This window comes from Octopus bimaculoides, chromosome 7, assembly GCF_046866305.1.
Source record: "Octopus bimaculoides isolate indiv1 chromosome 7, ASM4686630v1, whole genome shotgun sequence".
Taxonomy (NCBI): Eukaryota; Metazoa; Mollusca; class Cephalopoda; order Octopoda; family Octopodidae; genus Octopus; species Octopus bimaculoides.
In genome coordinates this window covers 81934971-81956308 of record NC_142934.1, presented here as the reverse complement: position 1 = coordinate 81956308, position 21338 = coordinate 81934971, and the positions used below count along the sequence as shown (strand labels likewise).

Sequence of the window (21338 nt, the reverse complement as noted above, 5' to 3'; positions counted from 1 at the left end):
CACAAAAAAGAATTGATAATTCTCCCTTCACAGAGGGGAATAAAATTTCACTCCGTCTGCCACACGCAGAACGGTATTATTAACAACCCAAAGAAAAGAATGCAACAACAACAATTTCAACACTAACCTTCAAAATAATATCACAGAATTAATCACCAGTTATAAAAATGAAACCGCTAAGCATTTCGCCTGGCGTACTAACGATTCTGCCAGCTCGCCGCCTTTAAGACACCAAATAATAACTTGCAAATACTGGCCATTGAGTTTTAGCGAGTTGAGCGACCAAATATACGCTGCTTTGTTTCTGTAGCGCTCGTACCTACACGCTTTATGTACTCTGAATTCTCACGTAAAAAAATAATAATAAAAAAAAAAACAGAAAAGAAAACGCATTTAATTTATATTTCAACGAGTTATCTTCTAATATTCCTTAGGTCAAGTACTTAATGACTGTTTTATTGATAGTCGACCACAGAATTTCACATTTGATTTGTTGATTCCATTCGCATTCCTCAATAATTGGTGTGACAAAATCTATCTGGAGATAAAGTTTCACATTAGTAATTACTTATTGACAAACTCCCACTCAAATAATTTTATTATTGATGGAATTTTTTTTTTTTTTTTTTTTTTGTTCAACTTCAATATTTCTTTGTTCAGTTTTTGCCTGCCAGTCCTTTCAAATCAATTCTCATAGAATATTTTCTTGGAGAATTCAGTTTTTTTTTCTTCTCATTTGCCAAATGGGATTGACGGGAAGCAAATTTTTTTTTCGTTCCTTGTATCTTGGCAACTCCTTTTGAACAAATTACTGTTGCAATGTGACTGATATCTTTTAAGGCAGCGAGCTGACAGAATCGTTACAGCGCTAAGGCGGAGAGCTGGCAGAAACATTAGCGCGACGGGCGAAATGCTAAGCGTTATTTCGTCTGCCTTTACGTTCTAAGTTCAAATTCCGCCGAGGTCGACTTTGCCTTTCATCCTTTCGAGGTCGATAAATTAAGTACCAGTTACGAACTGGGGTCGATGTAATCGACTTAATCCCTTTGCCTGTCCTTGTTTATCTCGTCTATGTTTAGCCCCTTGTGGGCAATAAAGAAATAAGAAACGATAACACGCCGGGCGAAATGCTTAGCGGTATTTCGTCTGCCGTTACGTTCTGAGTTCAAATTCCACCGAGGTCGACTTTGCCTTTCATCCTTTCGGGGTCGATAAATTAAGTACCAGTTACGCACTGGGGTCGATGTAATCGACTTAATCCGTTCGTCTGTTCTTGTTTGTTCCCTCTATGTTTAGCCCCTTGTGGACAATAACGAAATAGGTATTTCGTCTGTCTTTACGTTCTGAGTTCAAATTCCGCCGAGGTCGACTTTGCCTTTCATCCGTTCGGGGTCGATAAATTAAGCATCAGTTGTGTACTGGGTCGATCAAATCGACTGGCCTCCTCCCCTAAAATTTCAGGCCTTGTACCTAGAGTAGAAAAAAAAAGAGAATCCTTACAGCACCGGAGAAAGTCCTTAGCCGCATTTCTTCCGGCTTCACGTTTTGAGTTCAAATTTCGCCGAGGTCGACTGCTTTTCATCCTTTCAGGGTCTATAAAATAAGTACCAGTTGAATTCTGGGGTGCTCATCCTCCCCCACAATTGCTGGCTTTGTGCTAAAATTTGAAACCAATATGACACGTCATTTCTTGCTTCTGATTTATTATTATTATTTTTAAAGGGTTTTCTGTTTTTAATTTGTATCTTTTATTTTCCCAGTGAATGTACCACCTTCAAATCCACACGAAGTGATTTTGCATCGAAACAAGGATGATAGCAGTTGCCGAAGTAAGTTGAATAGCTTTTTCTTTATCTCGTATTGCCATCTTACAAAGTAGACGTAAAAACAAGCAAGCAAATAAGCTAAATTCTGTATCAAACATTGAATATGATTGTCACTTAGGAAGGATAATTAGTACGAAAACTGATGCATATTGATGCAGTAGGATTGTTACCATGTTTGTTTTTGCATTCAGGTAGTTTCTATCATAGTATTCTCCAATCAGACATAATTTATTCCAAGCTTAAACCTCTCCTAAGAATCCTAGGTATACAGTTATAGGTTTGCCATTTCTAAAAAACATTTCAACCAGAGCAATGTCTTAATCAATGAAAGTGTCCTTGTGTCTTGCCTGCTATTTTACGACAAGTACGTTTAACAGGTAATTGAAGATTAAATTAGCTGGACTATTCATCAACAGGGAAAGAAGAAAAAAAGCAGTGTGTAATTTACGATTGAGTTATTATAATGGTACTATTGATAGCTAAAAAAACAAAACAAAAAAAAACAGAAAGAATTATTCTGTGCCACGTAGTGTATCAATTTCCATGGCGACATCGAAGGTAGAGAGTAGTAAGACTACTATAATGAAAGCATCAACAATAGCGACAACCTCAGCTACATACAGCAAGGTGTTGGCCTTCCAGCTGCAGATATTCTTACCACGCATAACGTTGTCATGGAAACGCTGCCTTCGTTATTTTCAAATCCCATATTGGACTTGTTCTCGTTATTTACAGATATTTTCTTTTCGTTTTCTGATATTTTGATATTTATTTCCCTCCTTTTTTTTTTCTTTTTTTTTTACTTATACTATTTGCTGGTGTTATTGTTAGCTTTGTGAGACTCGGTGAATGTGGCGAATTTCACAATCAAATCGATTTATAAATAATACTTTACATACGTTCATACATACGTACGTACATACATACATATATACATGTGTGTGTGTGTGTGTACACAGAGGGGGAGATAGTGTGTGTGTGTGTGAGAGAGAGAGAGAGAGAGAGAGCATGAAAGTGACATACGTGTGAGTATACATGTGTTTGTTTGTATATATATATATATGTACACATATATGTGTTTATGTTTGTATATATATATATATATATATATATATATATATGCATATATATATATCTATGGGTATACGTGTAAACATGAAGATATGATTTTATATATATATATATGTGTATTATAAATATATATATTATATAAATATATGTAAATATAGATAGATACTTATATATATATGTATATATATATATATGTATATATATATATATATATATATATATATATATATGTATATATATGCATGTGTGTGTGTGTGTGTTTATATGTAGATGCATGTCTATGTATGTATGAGCGTATGCACGTTAGTTTCTTTTTCAGATAAATAATCTTTAGATAAAAATGTCATTATGTTAACATCCCCACAATGACTTCTTCGAATTTTTTTCTTCATTGATATCACAATTATAGTTTTGCTTCGGATATCATCTTTCAGGAAAAATTCTGCGAAATATCAGTCTTTCAATTGTTATTTCCAAACAAATCACTGCGATTAATTCCTATTATACACATTCGTTACAGTTACACAGACTCGGAAGAACTTTATATTACACACACACACACACACACACACACACACACACACACACACACACACACTCACGCCTATTATTATTTTTTTGCATGGGAACGATGAAATTCAATGCAGATGCAACCATAAAATAATAGCGTGTCAAAATATTGGGTTAAAAAACGACAAACCTTTGAATAGAAAAGTTCAAAGCTGTTCATGGTACTCAAACCAACAATCTAATAAACATGTCATGATTATAAAAGATGCCAATTCGGGTTTTACGGCAAAATTAAAACTTTTTTTCTATCAAAGTTCTTTTTTTTAACCCAATACTAACACGCAATCATTTATAGCTTTATCTGCTTCGAGTATCAACGTTCCCAAAAATTATCAATATCACGTTCTCTCAAACTTCTAAATTCTTGTGACGTGACCACAAATGTGTATGTGCACACGCACGCACACACACACACACACACACACACACACACACACACACACACACACACACACACACACACACACACACACACACACATATATATATAGGGGGAAAGTAAAAAGAAACAAAGAAAATGGACACTAGGTATAAAATTAATAGCTTTTTTAAATAGAAACAAAGATATATGAATACAAATAAATGATCTGAGGTGGAATTAAGAAACGTTGGCACGCCAGGCGAAATGCTTAGCGGTATTTCGTCTGCCGTTATGTTTTGAGTTCAAATTCCGCCGAGGTCGACTTTGCCTTTCTTCCTTTCGGGGTCGATAAATTAAGTACCAGTTACGCACTGGGGTTGATGTAATCGACTTAATCCCTTTGTCTGTCCTTGTTTGTCCCCTCTGTGTATAGCCCCTTGTGGGCAATAAAGGAATAAGAAGTATAAACATCATTATCATCAGTCAATATAAGAAGTCATACCGGTTTCGTTAGCGCTATTCACTGATTTGAATCAACACCGATTTCCAAACGGTGTTGGGTCTAATACTACCTGAGTGAAAAGAGTGCATGCAAGGGAGGTAAGCACTTCTGAAAGTGCTGCAATTAAGATAATATGAGTAATAGAGTATGAATGGTATATGGGATGTATGGGGATTAGTGAGATTATTGGTATTAGTAATGTTAGTCGTGTCCTGTATTAAGTTGTGTGTTTATGTTAAATTGTGGTTGATATTTATTAAAGAAAATTGCCTCTTTATTTATTCTTTGTTTCACTGAGGTGTTCTGGGAACATAGAAAAAAAAGGGAAAATTAGGAAGTTTGGTTTAAGGTTCCTAGCACCTCTATGTGGTCACTGATCTGTATCTGTCTATATTATGGGAATTGGATTTGTCCTTTGTGAAGCGTTGTTCTTCGTCTGAGGGACATTCATGTTTGGCCTATATAGCAGTTTCTGCAATCTAAACAGGTAATAACATAAATTAGGTTTTCAGAGGCACAAGTGAGATTTGACTTTATCTCAAATATTTCACATTGTTTGAAGTGAAATTTTGTACCCTCCAAAAGGTGGGGGCATCTGCTACAGATATGCCACCCGTATTTTTCCACTTTTGTTTCCATTGTCATAATCTTGCGCCGGTTAATATTTTTTTTCAATGATTTCTGTTGCACTTTGCATTTGATAATTTTGTGTGAGCCCAAAATTCCGTTCATTGTTTCATCTCCAGTGAGAATGGATAGATTTTGGATGATGATGTTGAATACCTCATTGTTTCTTGAAATACGTAAACAACGAGGAAAAATGGAAAACAGGGTTAGTAAACACAGAGAAAGGACCCTTCATCGGTTGTCGGTTGTATATGTATTCCTCCTTTCGAGCATTTAACGACAATACGACTCCTCAAAGACAGGTGCTCACTCGTGACCATCGTCCATCTTTCTATTCCTTACGTGACCATCTTTCTTTTCTTGCACGGACTTTTAAAAGGACGGACGTGTTTTTTTCTCTCTCTAACTTCTATCTTTTCTCTTTCCAAAAAATATTTTTCCCAGCGTTCACTATTTTCCGCTCGTTCTGGTTTAACAACCCTCCATGCTTGTTTTCGTTCGGTTTCCTTGTATGTCTCCACTGTTCTGTTTTTCTTCCCAACTTTGACCCTCCATAAATTCTGAATTTTATTTTAGAATTTATGAGAGCAACTGTCTTTGAACAGTCATATTATCATAGAATGCTCGAAATGAGGAGTAGATAATCAGTTGACAACTGATGAAGGGTCGTTTCTCTGTGCTTACTTGTCCTGTTTTCCATTTTTTCTTGTTGTCTACGTATTTCACACGATCTTTCCTCCTTTGTTTATATATTTTATGTTATTTGCACTGTTGGTGACGTCCTGTACCCATATAAGTATGTATGTATGTATGTATGTAGGTATGCATGCATGTATCTATCTATCTATCTATCTATCTATCTATCTATCTATCTATATATATATATATATATATATATATATATATATATATATATATATATATATATATATATATATATACTCTTTTACTTGTTTCAGTCGTTTGACTGCGGCCATGCTGGGGCACCCCCTTTAGTCGAGCAAATCGACCCCAGGACTTGTTCTTTGGAAGCCTAGTACTTATTCTATCGGTCTCTTTTTCCAAACCGCTAAGTTACGGGGACGTAAACACACAAGCATCGGTTGTCAAGCGATGTGGGGGGGGGGGGCAAACACAGACACACAAACACATACACACATACATATATATATATACATATATACGACGGGCTTCTTTCAGTTTCCGTCTACCAAATCCACTCACAAGGCTTTGATCGGTCCGAGGCTACAGTAGAAGACACTTGCCCAATGTGCCACGCAGTGGGACTGAACCCGGAACCATGTGGTTGGTAAGCAAGCTACTTACCACACAGCCACTCCTACGGCTATATATATATAGTTTTTTTTCTATGAAACAATGACACAAAACTGAAGAATCACAATATTTTTATAAAATACATATCCGTTAATTTTACCAAGAAAAATTCTGCTGTGACCTCATAATTCCAGCTTACTAGCCCTCCTTAGACTTTGCTTTACTTTGGTCTTTCTGACATAACTTCAAGTGAGAGGTGCTATCAAATTTCCCGGACAAGTTATGTTTAATGAAAAATAACTTATTTACCTAAGTTTTAACATGAATGTAAACACGAAAGCTGTAAACTTCAAGACTGAATCCGTTTCAGTGCACACATAAACATCGCGCTATCTCGTAGGTTGAACATGCATTTACGAGGGGGTTCTGAAAAGTTCCTGATTCAGGTAAAAGAAAATACAGGAGGATCAGCTGAATATGATTTTATTTAACATATTCCACTTTCAGATTCACACACTTATTGTTGCGGTCCTTCAGTTTTTTTAAGTCCTATAAAAGGAACTCAAAAAGTTGGACCTCCAGCTAGGCCTTTCGGCATACCCTTAAAGCCAGGAACTTTTCAATACTCCCCCGAGTAACACGAAGTCATTGTAACTAATATCGTTGTTGGCACTCCGTCGCTTACAACGTCGAGTGTTCCAGTTGATCTAATCAACGGAACAGCCTGCTCCTGAAATTAACGTACAAGTGGCTGAGCATTCCACAGACACGTGTACCCTTAATGTAGTTCTCGGGGATATTCAGCGTAACATAGTGTGACAAGGCTGGCCCTTTAAATTACAGGCACAACAGAAACAGGAAGTAAGAGAAAATTGTGGTGAAAGAGTACAGCAGGGTTCGCCACCATCTCCTGCCGGAGCCTCGTGGAGCTTTAGGTGTTTTCGCTCAATAAACACACCCAACGCCTGGTTTGGTAATCGAAACCACGATCCTATGACCGCGAGTCCGCTGCCCTAACCACTGGATCATTGCGCCTCCACTGTAACTAATAATGTAGTAAGGAAAATATAATTGCAGAGAAAGATATTAGTGGAGAGTATTAAACATTTACATAGAATTCCTCAAAATAGGAATTCGATATAAGAATGATTATGGAAGTTTTGATAATAGTAAAATATAAGCCAAACGTCAACAGACTGGTTCACCACACGTAAAATAAATTATAAAATGAATCAGAATTTACTGTTGTGTAATTTTAAAATAGGACGTTAATGATTTTAGAATTTATATCATTATTTCTATGATACTTTGTGACCTGCTTCAAAGTGCAGGAACAATACGTATAACCAAAAGGTTATTTCGATGGTGTGGCGGAGAATGTATAGGAACTTTAATGGAATAATAACTAGGAACACTATTTTTCTTCACTAAACAATGAATCAAAATGAAATGTTAAAGATAAATCTCAAACGAACATGGTAGAATTTTTAATATAATGCACACCATGTCTATATAGATGTGTGTGAGCAACTGCTTTATATCAAAGGCACGACTATGTTCGGGTTTGATCTTTTATTATATATATATATTCCTTTATTGCTTTACTGGTTTTAGTCATTTGGCTGCGGCCATGGTGGAGCACCGCCTTTAGTGGAAGAAATCGACCTCAGGACTTATGCTTTGTAAGCCTAGTACTTATTCTATCGGTCTCTTTTGCCGAACCGCTAGTTTTCGAGGACGTAGATACACCAGCATTGGTTGTGAAGTGATTATGGGGGTGGGGGGACAAACATAGACACAAACACACACACATATATATATATATGAACGACGTGCTTCTTTCAGTTTCCGTCTACCAAGTCCACTCTTATGACTTTGATCGGCCCGAAGCTATAGCAAAAGATACTTGCCCAAGGTGTCACGGAGTGGGTCTGAAACCGGACCCTGTGGTTGGGAAACAAGCTTCTTATTTCTTTATTGCCCACAAGGGGCTAAACATAGAGGGGACGAACAAGGACAGACAAAGGGGTTAAGTCGATTACATCAACCCCAGTGCGTGACTGGTACTTAATTTATCGACCCCGAAAGGATGAACTCAGAACGTAAAGACAGACGAAATACTGCTAAGTATTTCGCCCGGCGTGCTAACGTTTCTGCCAGCTCGCTTCTTACCACACATTCTTACCATATACAGCCACGCCTGCGCACGCACACACACACACACAAACACACACACACACACAAATACACACGTTTGTGTGTGCATGCATCACCAAAACACGTCGTTTTTCAAAGGTAGAGCTTGGATTTTTCCCGACCAATATTAAGTGAAGGTTCCACCAACCTTTTTTAAAAATAATAATCATGAGGCATCAAATTTCCGGGAAACTTCACAGGAATCCGTATTATACATATTACAACACTGCAGTATAAGTCAACAATTACAGCCACGTCTATATTTAGCTATTAATTTACCACTTTCTAAAAGTACATACAGAAATGCGTCTCCAGGCACATGTTTACAAACGTCGTTGTTATTTTCAACGCAAGATATGGTGGTAAAATTGAATTAAAACAGTAGGGAACGTTGATACACACATGCACAAACACACGCACACATATGTGTGTGTGTGTGTGTGTGTGTGTGTGTGTATGCAGGTATGTGAGTGTGTGTTTGTGCGTGTATATATATATTTCATGTATGTTCATATATATAGGCGTAGGAGTGGCTGTGTGTAGTAAGTAGCTTGATTACTTCCGGTTTGCTCACTGCACATGTGCGCCAGACTGGTTACTTATTGTGAACGAAGATAGACATGGTTTTCGGCTCTGTCTATAGAAGGAAAAATTGAAGAATTCGCCGGGGTAAGTCGTTTTTGTTGCTCAGCTGGGCAGCAATTTATTGCTTCTATTTATTTTTTTAGTAAATTATTGTCCAGCGGTGTGGCATCTTCGCTTTCCTTGGCGAGTCTTTTGTGTGTTCGTTGTACGAACAAATTTTGTATTCGCTGTTTGTGGGAGGCGGGTTCGCTTGCCCACTGGAGCGAAAATTTTTGTTTTGACTTTGAGCCAAAAAAAAAAAAAAAAAAAGCAACTTTGAGTGAAGAAAACTTTTTTGTGTCTCACCTTGCGAGAATTGTTGTTTTTGTGGGCGTATCTCGCCTCCGAAAAACTTGTGAAAATGTTGCTGCTGTGGCCCTGGATTACCGTTATTGGAATACCTTTACTGGAATACTTTTATTTTGGAGTACCTTTATTGGAATCCCTTTATTGGAATACCTATAGGTATTGCTGGTGGCCGGAATTGTGTTGCCTTGACTTAAACTGTCTTCCTTCTTTCCTTTTCTCTGCTCTGTCTTCTGTTCTTTTGTATTTAGTTTGTTTTTTGTGAACATTTTTGTTGAACTTGTTTGTGAACTATTTTCTGAACTTTTTTGTTGTACATTTTTTTTTTGCAAGCATGGCAAGAAAGGGAAACACTGTCTTGGAGTGGGAACTGTGCCCACCCAAGCAGTAGTTGAATGAAATGGAGGAAAGAACAGTGCCGCTCCGGACCTACTCAAAGGTGTTGGATAGCGTCACTGTCTTTCTTCAAACTATTATTGAAAAGGAACTTACGAATGTTAATGCCAACTTTAAATATATTTCAAGGGGAGTCAAATATGCAACCATGTGGTTGCTTTTTGACTCCCCGAGTGAAGCGCGCAAATTTGCGAGTGGGCCCATTGAGGGCAAATAAATTTTGTTTCTGCCCACATATTGTGGACAAAAAATAACGAGGGCTTGGGTCTGCGGGTTGCCGCCTGGAATAAAGCCCGAGTGGATAGAGGATTCTTTCCGCCGGGGTCTGGGCGACACCGGAACCAAGCTCCTCAATGTAAAAATTTTGCCAGCAATTGACTGGGAGGGGTCGAAAGCGGTGTTGACTCTTTGGTCCCAGTCGATTGCGAGTCTGGTGTTTCGAGACTTTTTAAGGACGGCTCAGGCAAGGTATCCAGTGATTTTGGTGGGACGCCCTCCTAAATGTCACAAGTGCCTTGAATCCGGCCATTTGAAAAAGAACTGTCCCAAGGGCCGAGGTAAGGCCCCAGAGCAGAGGAAAAAGAGAATGAGTCCTCCGCCCCACCATTGGAGGGGGAGACGGAGGAAGTCGTGGAGGCGGCGGCCTCCACGAATAGAAAGAGGAAGGCGAGCAACGGTGGTTGCTCACCAGGAGAAATAGAGGTTGCGGGAAAGGAGGACACCTCGGGTGTGCCGAAAGATGCCCCGACCCCCGCAACCGGTAAAAGGAAAAAAAAGAAAAAGAGAAACGGGAGACGGTCGGCGGACGTGCCACCGACCGAACCCGTTGCCCATCCGTTGGGAAGTGTGCCACCGGATCGGGAGGCTCTGTCAGTGGGATTTGTGTCACCGACAGAGCAGGTTGCGGCCCCTTCCGATGATGAGGAAACGGAGTATATCTTCTGTTACCTTAAGGGAGGGCCCGTTGAAAAGTGTCTGGATGATCTATTTGACCGTGAGCGTTACGACTGGGAATGTATATACCATCCACGTTGGCCTCCGCAGGTGGCTGCGGAGGTCTTAAATCATAGTGAAGTCATGGAGGTCGAAAAGACCTGTCAAAAAGTGGATTTTATTTACTTTCTTTCGGGCGCGCCGCTGCGAGATCTCCTGATGACGACGGGACAATTGCTTGGAGGCCCGGATGAGGAAGATTAGATCTTTAAAAGGAACTTTTATTGAACTTTATTGAACTGCCATTGATTTTTTTACTTTTATTGGATTTGTATTGAACAACGTTTTCGAGGGGTTATCGATCGGCGGGCGTCGGTGCCTCTCTCATTTTTATTCACCTTTTGTTATCATCCGTGTCCAGCCCGCAGCTACTTTACGTTTGTCTGTCCTTGTTTGTCCCCTCTTTGTAAGGCCTTAATGGCCAATCTATGAAATAAAGTAGCTTGATTACCAGCCACATGGTTCCGGGTTCAGTCCTACTGCGTGGCAAGTGTCTTCTACTATAACCCCTACTCTTTCTCTCTTACTCTCTCTCTTACTCTCTCTCTCTCTTACTCTCTCTCTCTCTTACTCTCTCTCTCTTACTCTCTCTCTCTTACTCTCTCTCTCTTACTCTCTCTCTCTCTCCTCTCTTTCTCCCTCCTCCCATACCCACCTTCCCCTTCCCCTCATACCCACCTTCCCCTTCACCCTCATACCCACCTTCCCCTATCCCCTCATAAGCCCACCCCACCCCTATACACTCCTACCCACCTTCCCATTCCTTCCCATCCCACCCATCCCTAACACCCCATCCCGCCCCAACCTCTGCCTACCCACATGCCCCTACCTCTACCCCAACCCTCAGTCTAACCCACACTCCATCCATGCTTTCCCCACACTCGCCTCCCCCACCTCCCAACACCCGCACATCACACCACGCTACACCATATCACACAACACATCACTTCACAACACACCACCACGCACACACCAGCACTGACCAATTCCCATCCCCACATTTTCACACCTTCAACACCTACATAGATACATGCATACGTTAAGATCACCAGCATTCTCTCACACACACGCACCTTCGTTTGAGGATCACTACTTCTTTGTTATCTCCCCTTTTTCTTAACTCTCCTTCTGTCCGGCATTCACCATGATAGATCACTGACCACTACACATATACGTTTTTTCTCTCCTTGTTTCTCTCGTTGTTTCTTTCTGTGTTCCTTTCTGCTGAAGAGCGTCGGCTCGAAACTTTAAAGACTTTCTCTATTCCCGAGCGTTATACTAATAGATCCATTTGTTGTTTACACCACCTGTCTTCGTTTGTTGTTTTTTCGTGAATTCTCCTATATATATATATATATATATACACAATGGGCTATAATAGAAGACACTTGCCCAAGGTGTCATATATATATATATATATATGCGATGCATGTTCATATATATAGGCGTAGGAGTGGCTGTGTGGTAAGTAGCTTGCTTACCAACCACATGATTCCGGGTTCAGTTCTACTACGTGGCACCTTGGGCAAGTGTCTTCTATATCTATCTATCTATCTATCTATCTATCTATCTATATGTTTGTGTGTCTGTGCTTATCGGCTCACCATCCGATGCTGGTGTGTTTACGTTACGTCCCCTTAACATAGGTTCGGCAAAAGGGACCGATAGAATAAGTACTGAGCTTACAAAGAATAAATCCTGGGGTCGATTTGCTCGACTAAAGGCGGTACCACAGCATGGCCGCAGTCAAATGACTGAAACAAGTAAAAGAATAAAAGAATATATGTATGTGTGTGTATACTATATATATATATATATATATATATATATATATATATATATATATGGAACAAAAACGCAATAGAGGATATTAAAATATTCCATATGAAGGCGGACAGTCAAAAAAGACGTTGCTTTCTTTCCTCAGTTAAATTATAATCAGTTCGTGCCAGTCATACGTCAAACATCCTTGAAAGTTTCATCCGAATCCATCCAGTGGTTCTTGAGATATCTTGTCCATGGACAAAGAAGCCAAGGCGACTGAAACAATACCTCCGCCTTCGCTTAGGCAGAGGTAATAATAGATAAATTGAAATGATTATATAATTCCATAAAGTAAACTTAAAACCCAGGCTGCACATCTACGTCATTATAACCTAATTGTCATGTGTCAATATTGGAGCTTCTGCATTAGATTCCAACTTCGCTCTGTTGCACCTTTGCATTTACTCCCACCTGTGTAACAGTAACTAACCTGTCACTAAGGACCCATTCAAACACCTTAGAAATGACGGAATTCCTCCGTTCTTTGTGTATAGCCGTGTGGGTGTCCAATATCATCACGTTGTTGTACACGACATATTCCAGAATCTTCACACACACGCACACACACGCACGTATGTGTATATGAACGTAGGTGTGATGTATGTATGCATGTATATATATGTGTACGTGTGTGTGTATGTAGAAACACAAAACCACATAAACATATGCATACGTGCATACACGTTTGTATATATGTACGTGTGTGTATGCGTATATATCTGTTGTGTGCATATATATATATATATATATATATATATATATATATATATATATATGGCATTTGAAGAAACAGAAGAATTCATTGAAACATTTATAAAGTTGTAAAGCCTCATTTCGTTAATAAAGATATGTGTGTGTGTGTGTGTGTGTGTGTGTGTGTGTGTGTGTGTGTGTGTTGACGTATCTATATAGGTAGATCAACACACACATACCCTCAGCATAATGGACACCTTACAATTGTACATATGTTTGAATGCATTTATGCACACGTGTATGAGTGTGCGTGTGGGGGTGTATATTCTCCAACATTCCCATTTCTTGAGGTGAACAGAGTATTAGAAAGCTCGGCGTTGCCTAGTGTGATAAGTAGCTTTAAATTGCTCTGAACAAAGACACGAGCAGTTTAATTGAATGCTGTTAAATTTCTTTGGAAAATTTATCCCTCATGTAAGAATGAAATGCTATCCTATACATTTTATAGCATTATGGTGCTTAATGCATTGCATTAAAGAGAACATGCAGTTATAATAAGATATTTCATAAATTCATTGTATAAATAATATATAACATTCTTATGACACCAGCACTGGATTGTATAAATGTGGAAGCATCTAATTAATATTTCATTCTTGAGATTCATTAATTTTTTATATAATTGACAAGCCAGTTGGATGTAATATTATTTTTATGCAGGCATTTCTGTACAAGCGCGGGCATGGCATTTTGGCTGAGAAGTTCTCTTTGCAGCTAGGTGGTTTAGGGTTCAGTCCTATTGCATGACACCTTGAGAAACTATCGTCTACTCTGTCCCCGGGCAGACCAATGTCATATGAATGAATTTAATAAGCGGCAACTTTGTGACAGCCGTTGTGTGTATGTATGTATGTATGTGTGTGAGTGTGTGTTTGTGTGATGTTTGTTTCCCACCACTTGACAATCAGTGTTGGTTCGTTTACGCCCGTAACCTGACAGTTCGGTGAAAGTGACCGATAGATTGAGAACCAGGCTTCAAAAATAAGTACTAGGATCGATTCGTTCAACTAAACCCTCTAGCATGGCCGCAATTTAATGACTAAAACAAATAAAAATATAAAACATAAACCGAATTGTCCAGACGAACCATTCACATTCAAATATTAGCATTGCAATACATGCAATAACATATAAAAATATTTTATTAACATCTGCAATGAACTCAAACATATATGATACTAGACGTGTAACCAGCAAAAGCTTGAGAATTCTGAATATCATGTCAGCTCCTCAAGTTACTGAAGGTTTTTAGTTTCACGAAAAAGAACATAAATAGATTATGGATGCTTTAACTCTTACGCATTCTACATAAAATTGGCCATTAATAAAGTATTCAGCAAAATGCAGTCAGAAATTCTCAGTGTTTGCCTTCGGGAGTTACTGATTGACATGGCAAAGATTAGATGTTCTGCAGAGAGAAGTCCCGTATAACGAAAAGACACATTTGTTATTATGAATAGAATTGCTTCCTCCCTGTTGGTACACCCAATGAGATTAATAATATTGATTAGATGAGCTATAAGCGTCTTAACCATTGCAGAGCCATGATTGGCTAAAGTACGTAAGTATCATTGTCGGGGTGTTTTATTTTTTCAAGCTGTACTCTGGGTAATGACAGCCCTGGAAGTTCCAAATAAATTTTAAAATACTCTACAGGATAATGTACTTTTTCTTCCTGACCTACTATAGTGTCCGTTAATTTGCAGGTATGACTTATTCCTGGAAGTGCTTGCAGCAGCTTCCAGTTGACACTTGATCCAAACATTTTATTTCATACAGACGCTTGTGTGTTACCTAATGATGTTTCCGGTTTACGATCACCGGTAATAAATCGTCCTCTGTCTTAATCACTGCAGTTATTGTACCTAGGTACGTGGTGCTATTATTGTTAGCAAGAGTCTCTCAAAATTTAGACCATAGTGACTTCACAGTTCGAGAATTGAGAAATTTTTAACTTTCTTTCAAATCGATGGCGATTTAATGCATGCATTAATTTCATTGGCTTTTGCATCTTTGGGGGTCACTGGCAGGATCTTGCAACACAACTATTCCTCCTCCGATTTAATATCTATTGGAGACGGAGTGTGGTTCAAGGCTCCCGGGAAGGAGTGTAGCTTCACTATCTGAAAAACCGCAATAGCTCTGACTTTATATGGACACTTTGGCAAGCAATAAGGTTATCACGAAAGGCTTTCTATTTACCCCACGAACACTGAGAAAATAAATTTCAGCTTCTTCATACCGAACCCTGTACAAAATTAGCAGAGTAGACAACCTTGTCTACAGTAACTTTGGTCTCGTTCTTAACATCTGATATTAATATTTCGATATCATATCGTGCTTCTTTCAAAATTTTCTATAGCTAGATTCATCATCTCGGCATATATTTACTGTCTGTCTCAAGTAGACGAACTCCTATTCGACCTTGTGTTCCATTTTGGGGCCGTTTTGTTTTTATGCGATTTAGTTTGACACCTACTAGTTATCTCTGGGTGTTTAGCTCTGTTGGTATAGCGTGAAAATGATCTGAAGTTTCTGCTATGAACATGATATCATCTGTGTATTAGTATCTCACCGTTGATGTTGGTACCACCTTCCAATCAATGACTTTGATAATACATTGATTGGAATGACAGAATCAACATCAAGTCATGCAGTGGAGAGCTTTGGAGAGATAGTCTCACTTTGTTTGAACTTACTGAATCGATCTGTTATGGGTGGTGAAAGCAGACCTATATCGGTGATACATCTTCAATATGCCTTCCAGTGAGTTTAGATGCACTGAATTTTTTATGTCTCCTGAGACCTTCATGACAGCATTAACTTCAACACTACTGAAGGCTTTTCCGTAATGATGCTACGACAAATAGGCAGCTGATACTCTTTCGCTTATTCTAGAAACTGCGTCAAAGCGAATATGTATCTATCATGCTGTACATCTTCCGAAAACCAGCTAGTCCTGTCGTCATGTTTCTTCTCTGCTCTGGTAACTACGACCTTTAGAAACAGTTGTAGAGATAAGTAACAAAAAGTATATGAGAGCACGTTTCATAATCCTTCCCTATCACTCATCTTTTTAAGCAAGATAATATTTTATTCCTTCTGCAATGAGTGATTTTATCATCATTCAAATAGAGATTGTAACATAAATGACGATTTTACTCAGCTGCTCATTTCTACTTAATATTTCACATTTTTTTCTCGTCTTTATTTCTATTCATCAGTTATAAAGCGTTCTTCATTTCACTAACTAAAATAAGCAGCACTTCTTCCAATGCTTATGACAGCCTAAGACTGAGAATCACTGATGATTTAAAAAGATAGGTGTAAAAGATTTTACAGAATTTTTCCACCCTGTTTTGGGTGTCACAGCCAGTTCATCTTTGTTCTTGAGTATCGGCAGGTTCTATTTATAAAGTGCCATTTCTCTCTCTCCAGTACACTTTAGACGATTCCTCTCTTCTGCAGGCCTTCTTCAATCTATAGTTCTCAAAGCTTCTATCGATACCTTTCGAAGTTTCTTTCCATAACTTACAATGAATAGAAAACTCAGGAGGTCTTCGATGTTCTTTATAGTCTTCTGTTTCTCTAGTATTTCCCTTGTTTTCTCCTAGATCTTTCCGTCCATCTCTTGTGAGTTTACAGTTTTAGCTTTCCATATGCAGCTTTTCATTTTTGGATCTCTGAATCGTAATCTTCAGTAATTCCTTCTAGCCGACTTCAGGTTTCATTCTTGATAGCATCTTGCAAACTGCGTCACAAGGAACACCTTGATGTGTTGGCTCATTATTGAGACATGTAGTGTGTTTTTTTTTTTTTATCTCTAATATCATGGATGACAATATTTGCCAGCAGCAATTGATGGTCGCTGCACTACGAGTAAGACGTCCCACAGTGTATGTCTTTTGTCGGTCGGGATGAAATCAGTCTCATTTCGGGACTGAGCTTTTGGCGTTATCGAGATTCATCTCTTTCTGGATATTTTCATGAATAGGCTGTTCTCAAAGAAAATTCTTTTTACTTCTGCCACGGTGACTAAACAATCTTCTTTTTCATTTCTCTTTCCCAATCCAAATGTTCCATGTTTCTCTTCGTGCCGCCCTTTTCTGACCTTTGCTTTGAAATCTTCCATCATGACATTGTAAGTAAATTTTGTAAACAATCACGTTTTTTAAGTTTTGATGGAATTACTCGACTTTATTGACTACGCTGTTACATATAAGTGAACAGATCTGAATGATCTTGCTTAAGAGTGGTATTTCGTGAGAGACGAACATTTAGAACCTCCATGCATGATGAAGACGAATTGCAGGATACACTTTTCGACACCCATTCTTTGCCTACGATGAGACCAGTGTGAACTCTTGCTTTCTCCCCCCCCCCCACTGCTTTCCCCATTCTGTTTATTTAACTTGCATCAAATTATTCATCATATTTCAAATCATTTCGACTCTATATTATATCATGCTTCTTTCAAAATTTTCTGTGGCTACATTCATCCTCATTCATGTCTCGGCAAACATTTACTATCTGTCCCAAGTACACGAACTCCCATTCGACCTTGTCTTCCATTTTGGGCCCTATCTAATTTCCTTGCCAATGAACCTGCATATGGCAAAGTTAGTTATCGGTCTTCCATCCCCCTGTCGACCTATGGGCACCTAAGATTTCTAGCAGCTTCTGGTCACTCCGCTGCCATAGAAATTCCAGTTGACCCTTCAGGTACGGATACCCGCTTTTTCGCAATGTTTTAGCTCTTTTATGACGCCACTCTGTTGGATGGGCGAGCACGTATTATTATCACGCCTGTTTATCTGGTTTCCGGCCTCTGGCGAATGTATGCTTGCACTTCTGCAAGTTTAACTTTCCGTAGGGTTGGATAGTCCAGTAACTTTGTAGCATCGTTAGACATGCTAAGACATGCTAACAGCATCCGTAGCTATTGGACAGCCAAAGCTACTACTGCGTCACAGTGAAGTACAGAAGTTGAGTTTCGAGCCACAGTATGTCTTAAAATGCTTTCTGAAATAAAAATAAAGTTCATTTTAAAGGCTCCGAAGAAGCTATAGGATATTGCACAAACACTCGGTTCTGAGTGTTTTGCTTTTTATAGCAGAAACAGCTATAACTTAATAAAGGTGATTACGTGCCTCCTGTTCCTTTGTTAATTATTAATTCAAATTACAGTATGTGTTCGCCAAACGCTTATTCTAAAGCATATGTATATTGAAACCTAACAAGTGGTTATTAATATCACTATGCCAAAGCGAAATTATAATACGCGCGCGCGCACGCGCACACACACATATACACACACATACACACACACACAGATAAATACAGACATTTATCACGCATATGTGTACTTGTATATGAATATGCGTGTATGTATGTTTTATATATATATATATATATGTCTCTCCCTTTATACATATCTCTCCCATATATATACATATGTCTCTCCCTTTCGCACTTCTCTCTCTTATATATATATATATATATATATATATATATATATGTATAATATTCATAGTACATATATACGCAAAAATATTCGGCTATGTTTGTTTAAACATGTTTGCGTAGGCGGTTCACTTCCTCATATTTAATAATTCATATTTTTGCGTAGGTTGTACATCAGCACTCGGCTAACTTTCCTCTTCTTTACTTTCCCTTCTCTTTCACTTCTCTACTGATATATCTATACATTTGCGTAGGCGTATGAAAAATACACATACGAATAATCTGCTATATTGGTAGACATTTAACTTCCACTTGTCCCAGTGTTCCCACCCACTCACTAATCATGACTTAACATAAATATAATTATAGAGGAAGTTCTTCAATCGTGACTCTGTATATAAACGCGGTTGTTGTTTTTGCTGTTCAGATACTAGGAATGATTTCACCAATCAGAACTATTATCAAAAAGAGCTCAACCGATTCCTAAACCATTTTATTTTTACATTCACGATGTATCAAACGTCATATTACTTAATTTGTACTTCTTTGTAAAGAAGGTACAGTATTATCTGAGGAAAATTTGTCTTCTATTTCTAGCAAGTCTGATGACCACAGTATGGCTCTAACGTTAGATAGTTATATATAAAATTATATTTCATTGATGTATCCGTTTATTCACCTGCGCCTTTTCTGTTTTCTATATACATACTCACATTAATATAAATGTACATGTACTTTAGTTGTATAATGATCTATTTTTCGCTCTCTCTCTCATACATACATATATATATATATATATATATATATATATATAAAATTCTGTTATAGATGTATACGCATGTATATACGTATATATGTATAAATATCTATATATTTATACGTGAACGTTTATCATCTGAATATTTTCAGTTTTTTCCTTTCTATTTACATACAAGTGCGCGCGCGCGTAAATATATATTATATGTATCAAGCCCAAGGGTGTTCATTTGTTTATTTGTATCATTGTCTCTATATCTGCGCCCCGATGGATTCCTCTTATAGCCAGCTTTTACCACGCGGACTCGGTCCTCGGTAAAGATTTCGCAGTGGAAGTAACAAACATTTGAGCCCTATATCGATCATTCCTGGATCTCATCTGTTGAGTGTGTATGTATAAGCACGTACGTGTCCATTTTTATGGACACAGGTTTATGTATTTATATATACATATATGCATATATATGCATATACACACACAGATATATATACATATATATACAATTATATATGTATGTATATATATATATATATATATATATATCTACATATATATATTTATATATATATATATATATATATATATATATATATATATATATATATATATATATCTACATATATATATTATATATATATATATATATATCTACATATATATATTTATATATATATATATATATATATATCTACATATATATATTTATATTTATATATATATATTTATATCTACATATATATATTTATATATATATATATATCTACATATATATATTTATATATATATCTACATATATATATTTATATATATATATATATATCTACATATATATATTTATATATATATATATATCTACATATATATATTTATATATATATATATATATCTACATATATATATTTATATATATATATATATCTACATATATATATTTATATATATATATATATATCTACATATATATATTTATATATATATATATATATATCTACATATATATATTTATATATATATATATATATATCTACATATATATATTTATATATATATATATATATATACATATATATATTTATATATATATATATATCTACATATATATATTTATATATATATATATATCTACATATATATATTTATATATATATATATATATATATATATATCTACATATATATATTTATATATATATATATATATCTACATATATATATTTATATATATATATATATATCTACATATATATATTTATATATATATATATATATATATCTACATATATATATTTATATATATATATATATATATCTACATATATATATATATATATATATATATCTACATATATATATTTATATATATATATATATATATCTACATATATATATTTATATATATATATATATATATCTACATATATATATATATATATATATAAATATATATATGTAGATATATATTTATATATATAAATATATATATGTAGATATATATATATATATATATAAATATAATATATGTATATATATATATATAAATATATATATGTAGATATATATATATATATATATATATAAATATATATATCTACATATATATATTTATATATATATATCTACATATATATATTTATATATATATATATAATATCTACATATATATATTTATATATATATATATCTACATATATATATTTATATATATATATATATATATATATATATATCTACATATATATATTTATATATATATATATATATATCTACATATATATATTTATATATATATATATAT

At 36.2% G+C, this 21338-nt stretch overlaps 1 protein-coding gene across 6 annotated transcripts in view; it reads left to right on the top strand.

The window, feature by feature from the left end:
* Window positions 1-21338, top strand: part of LOC106871929 (regulating synaptic membrane exocytosis protein 2) — a 309716-nt gene that overhangs the window by 184175 nt on the left and 104203 nt on the right. For all 6 annotated transcript variants that reach the window (XM_089355577.1, XM_089355576.1, XM_089355579.1 and 3 more), the window contains one exon: window positions 1761-1829. In XM_089355577.1, coding sequence (XP_089211703.1) covers window positions 1761-1829 — 69 coding nt within the window. The remainder of the gene's footprint in view (window positions 1-1760; window positions 1830-21338) is intronic.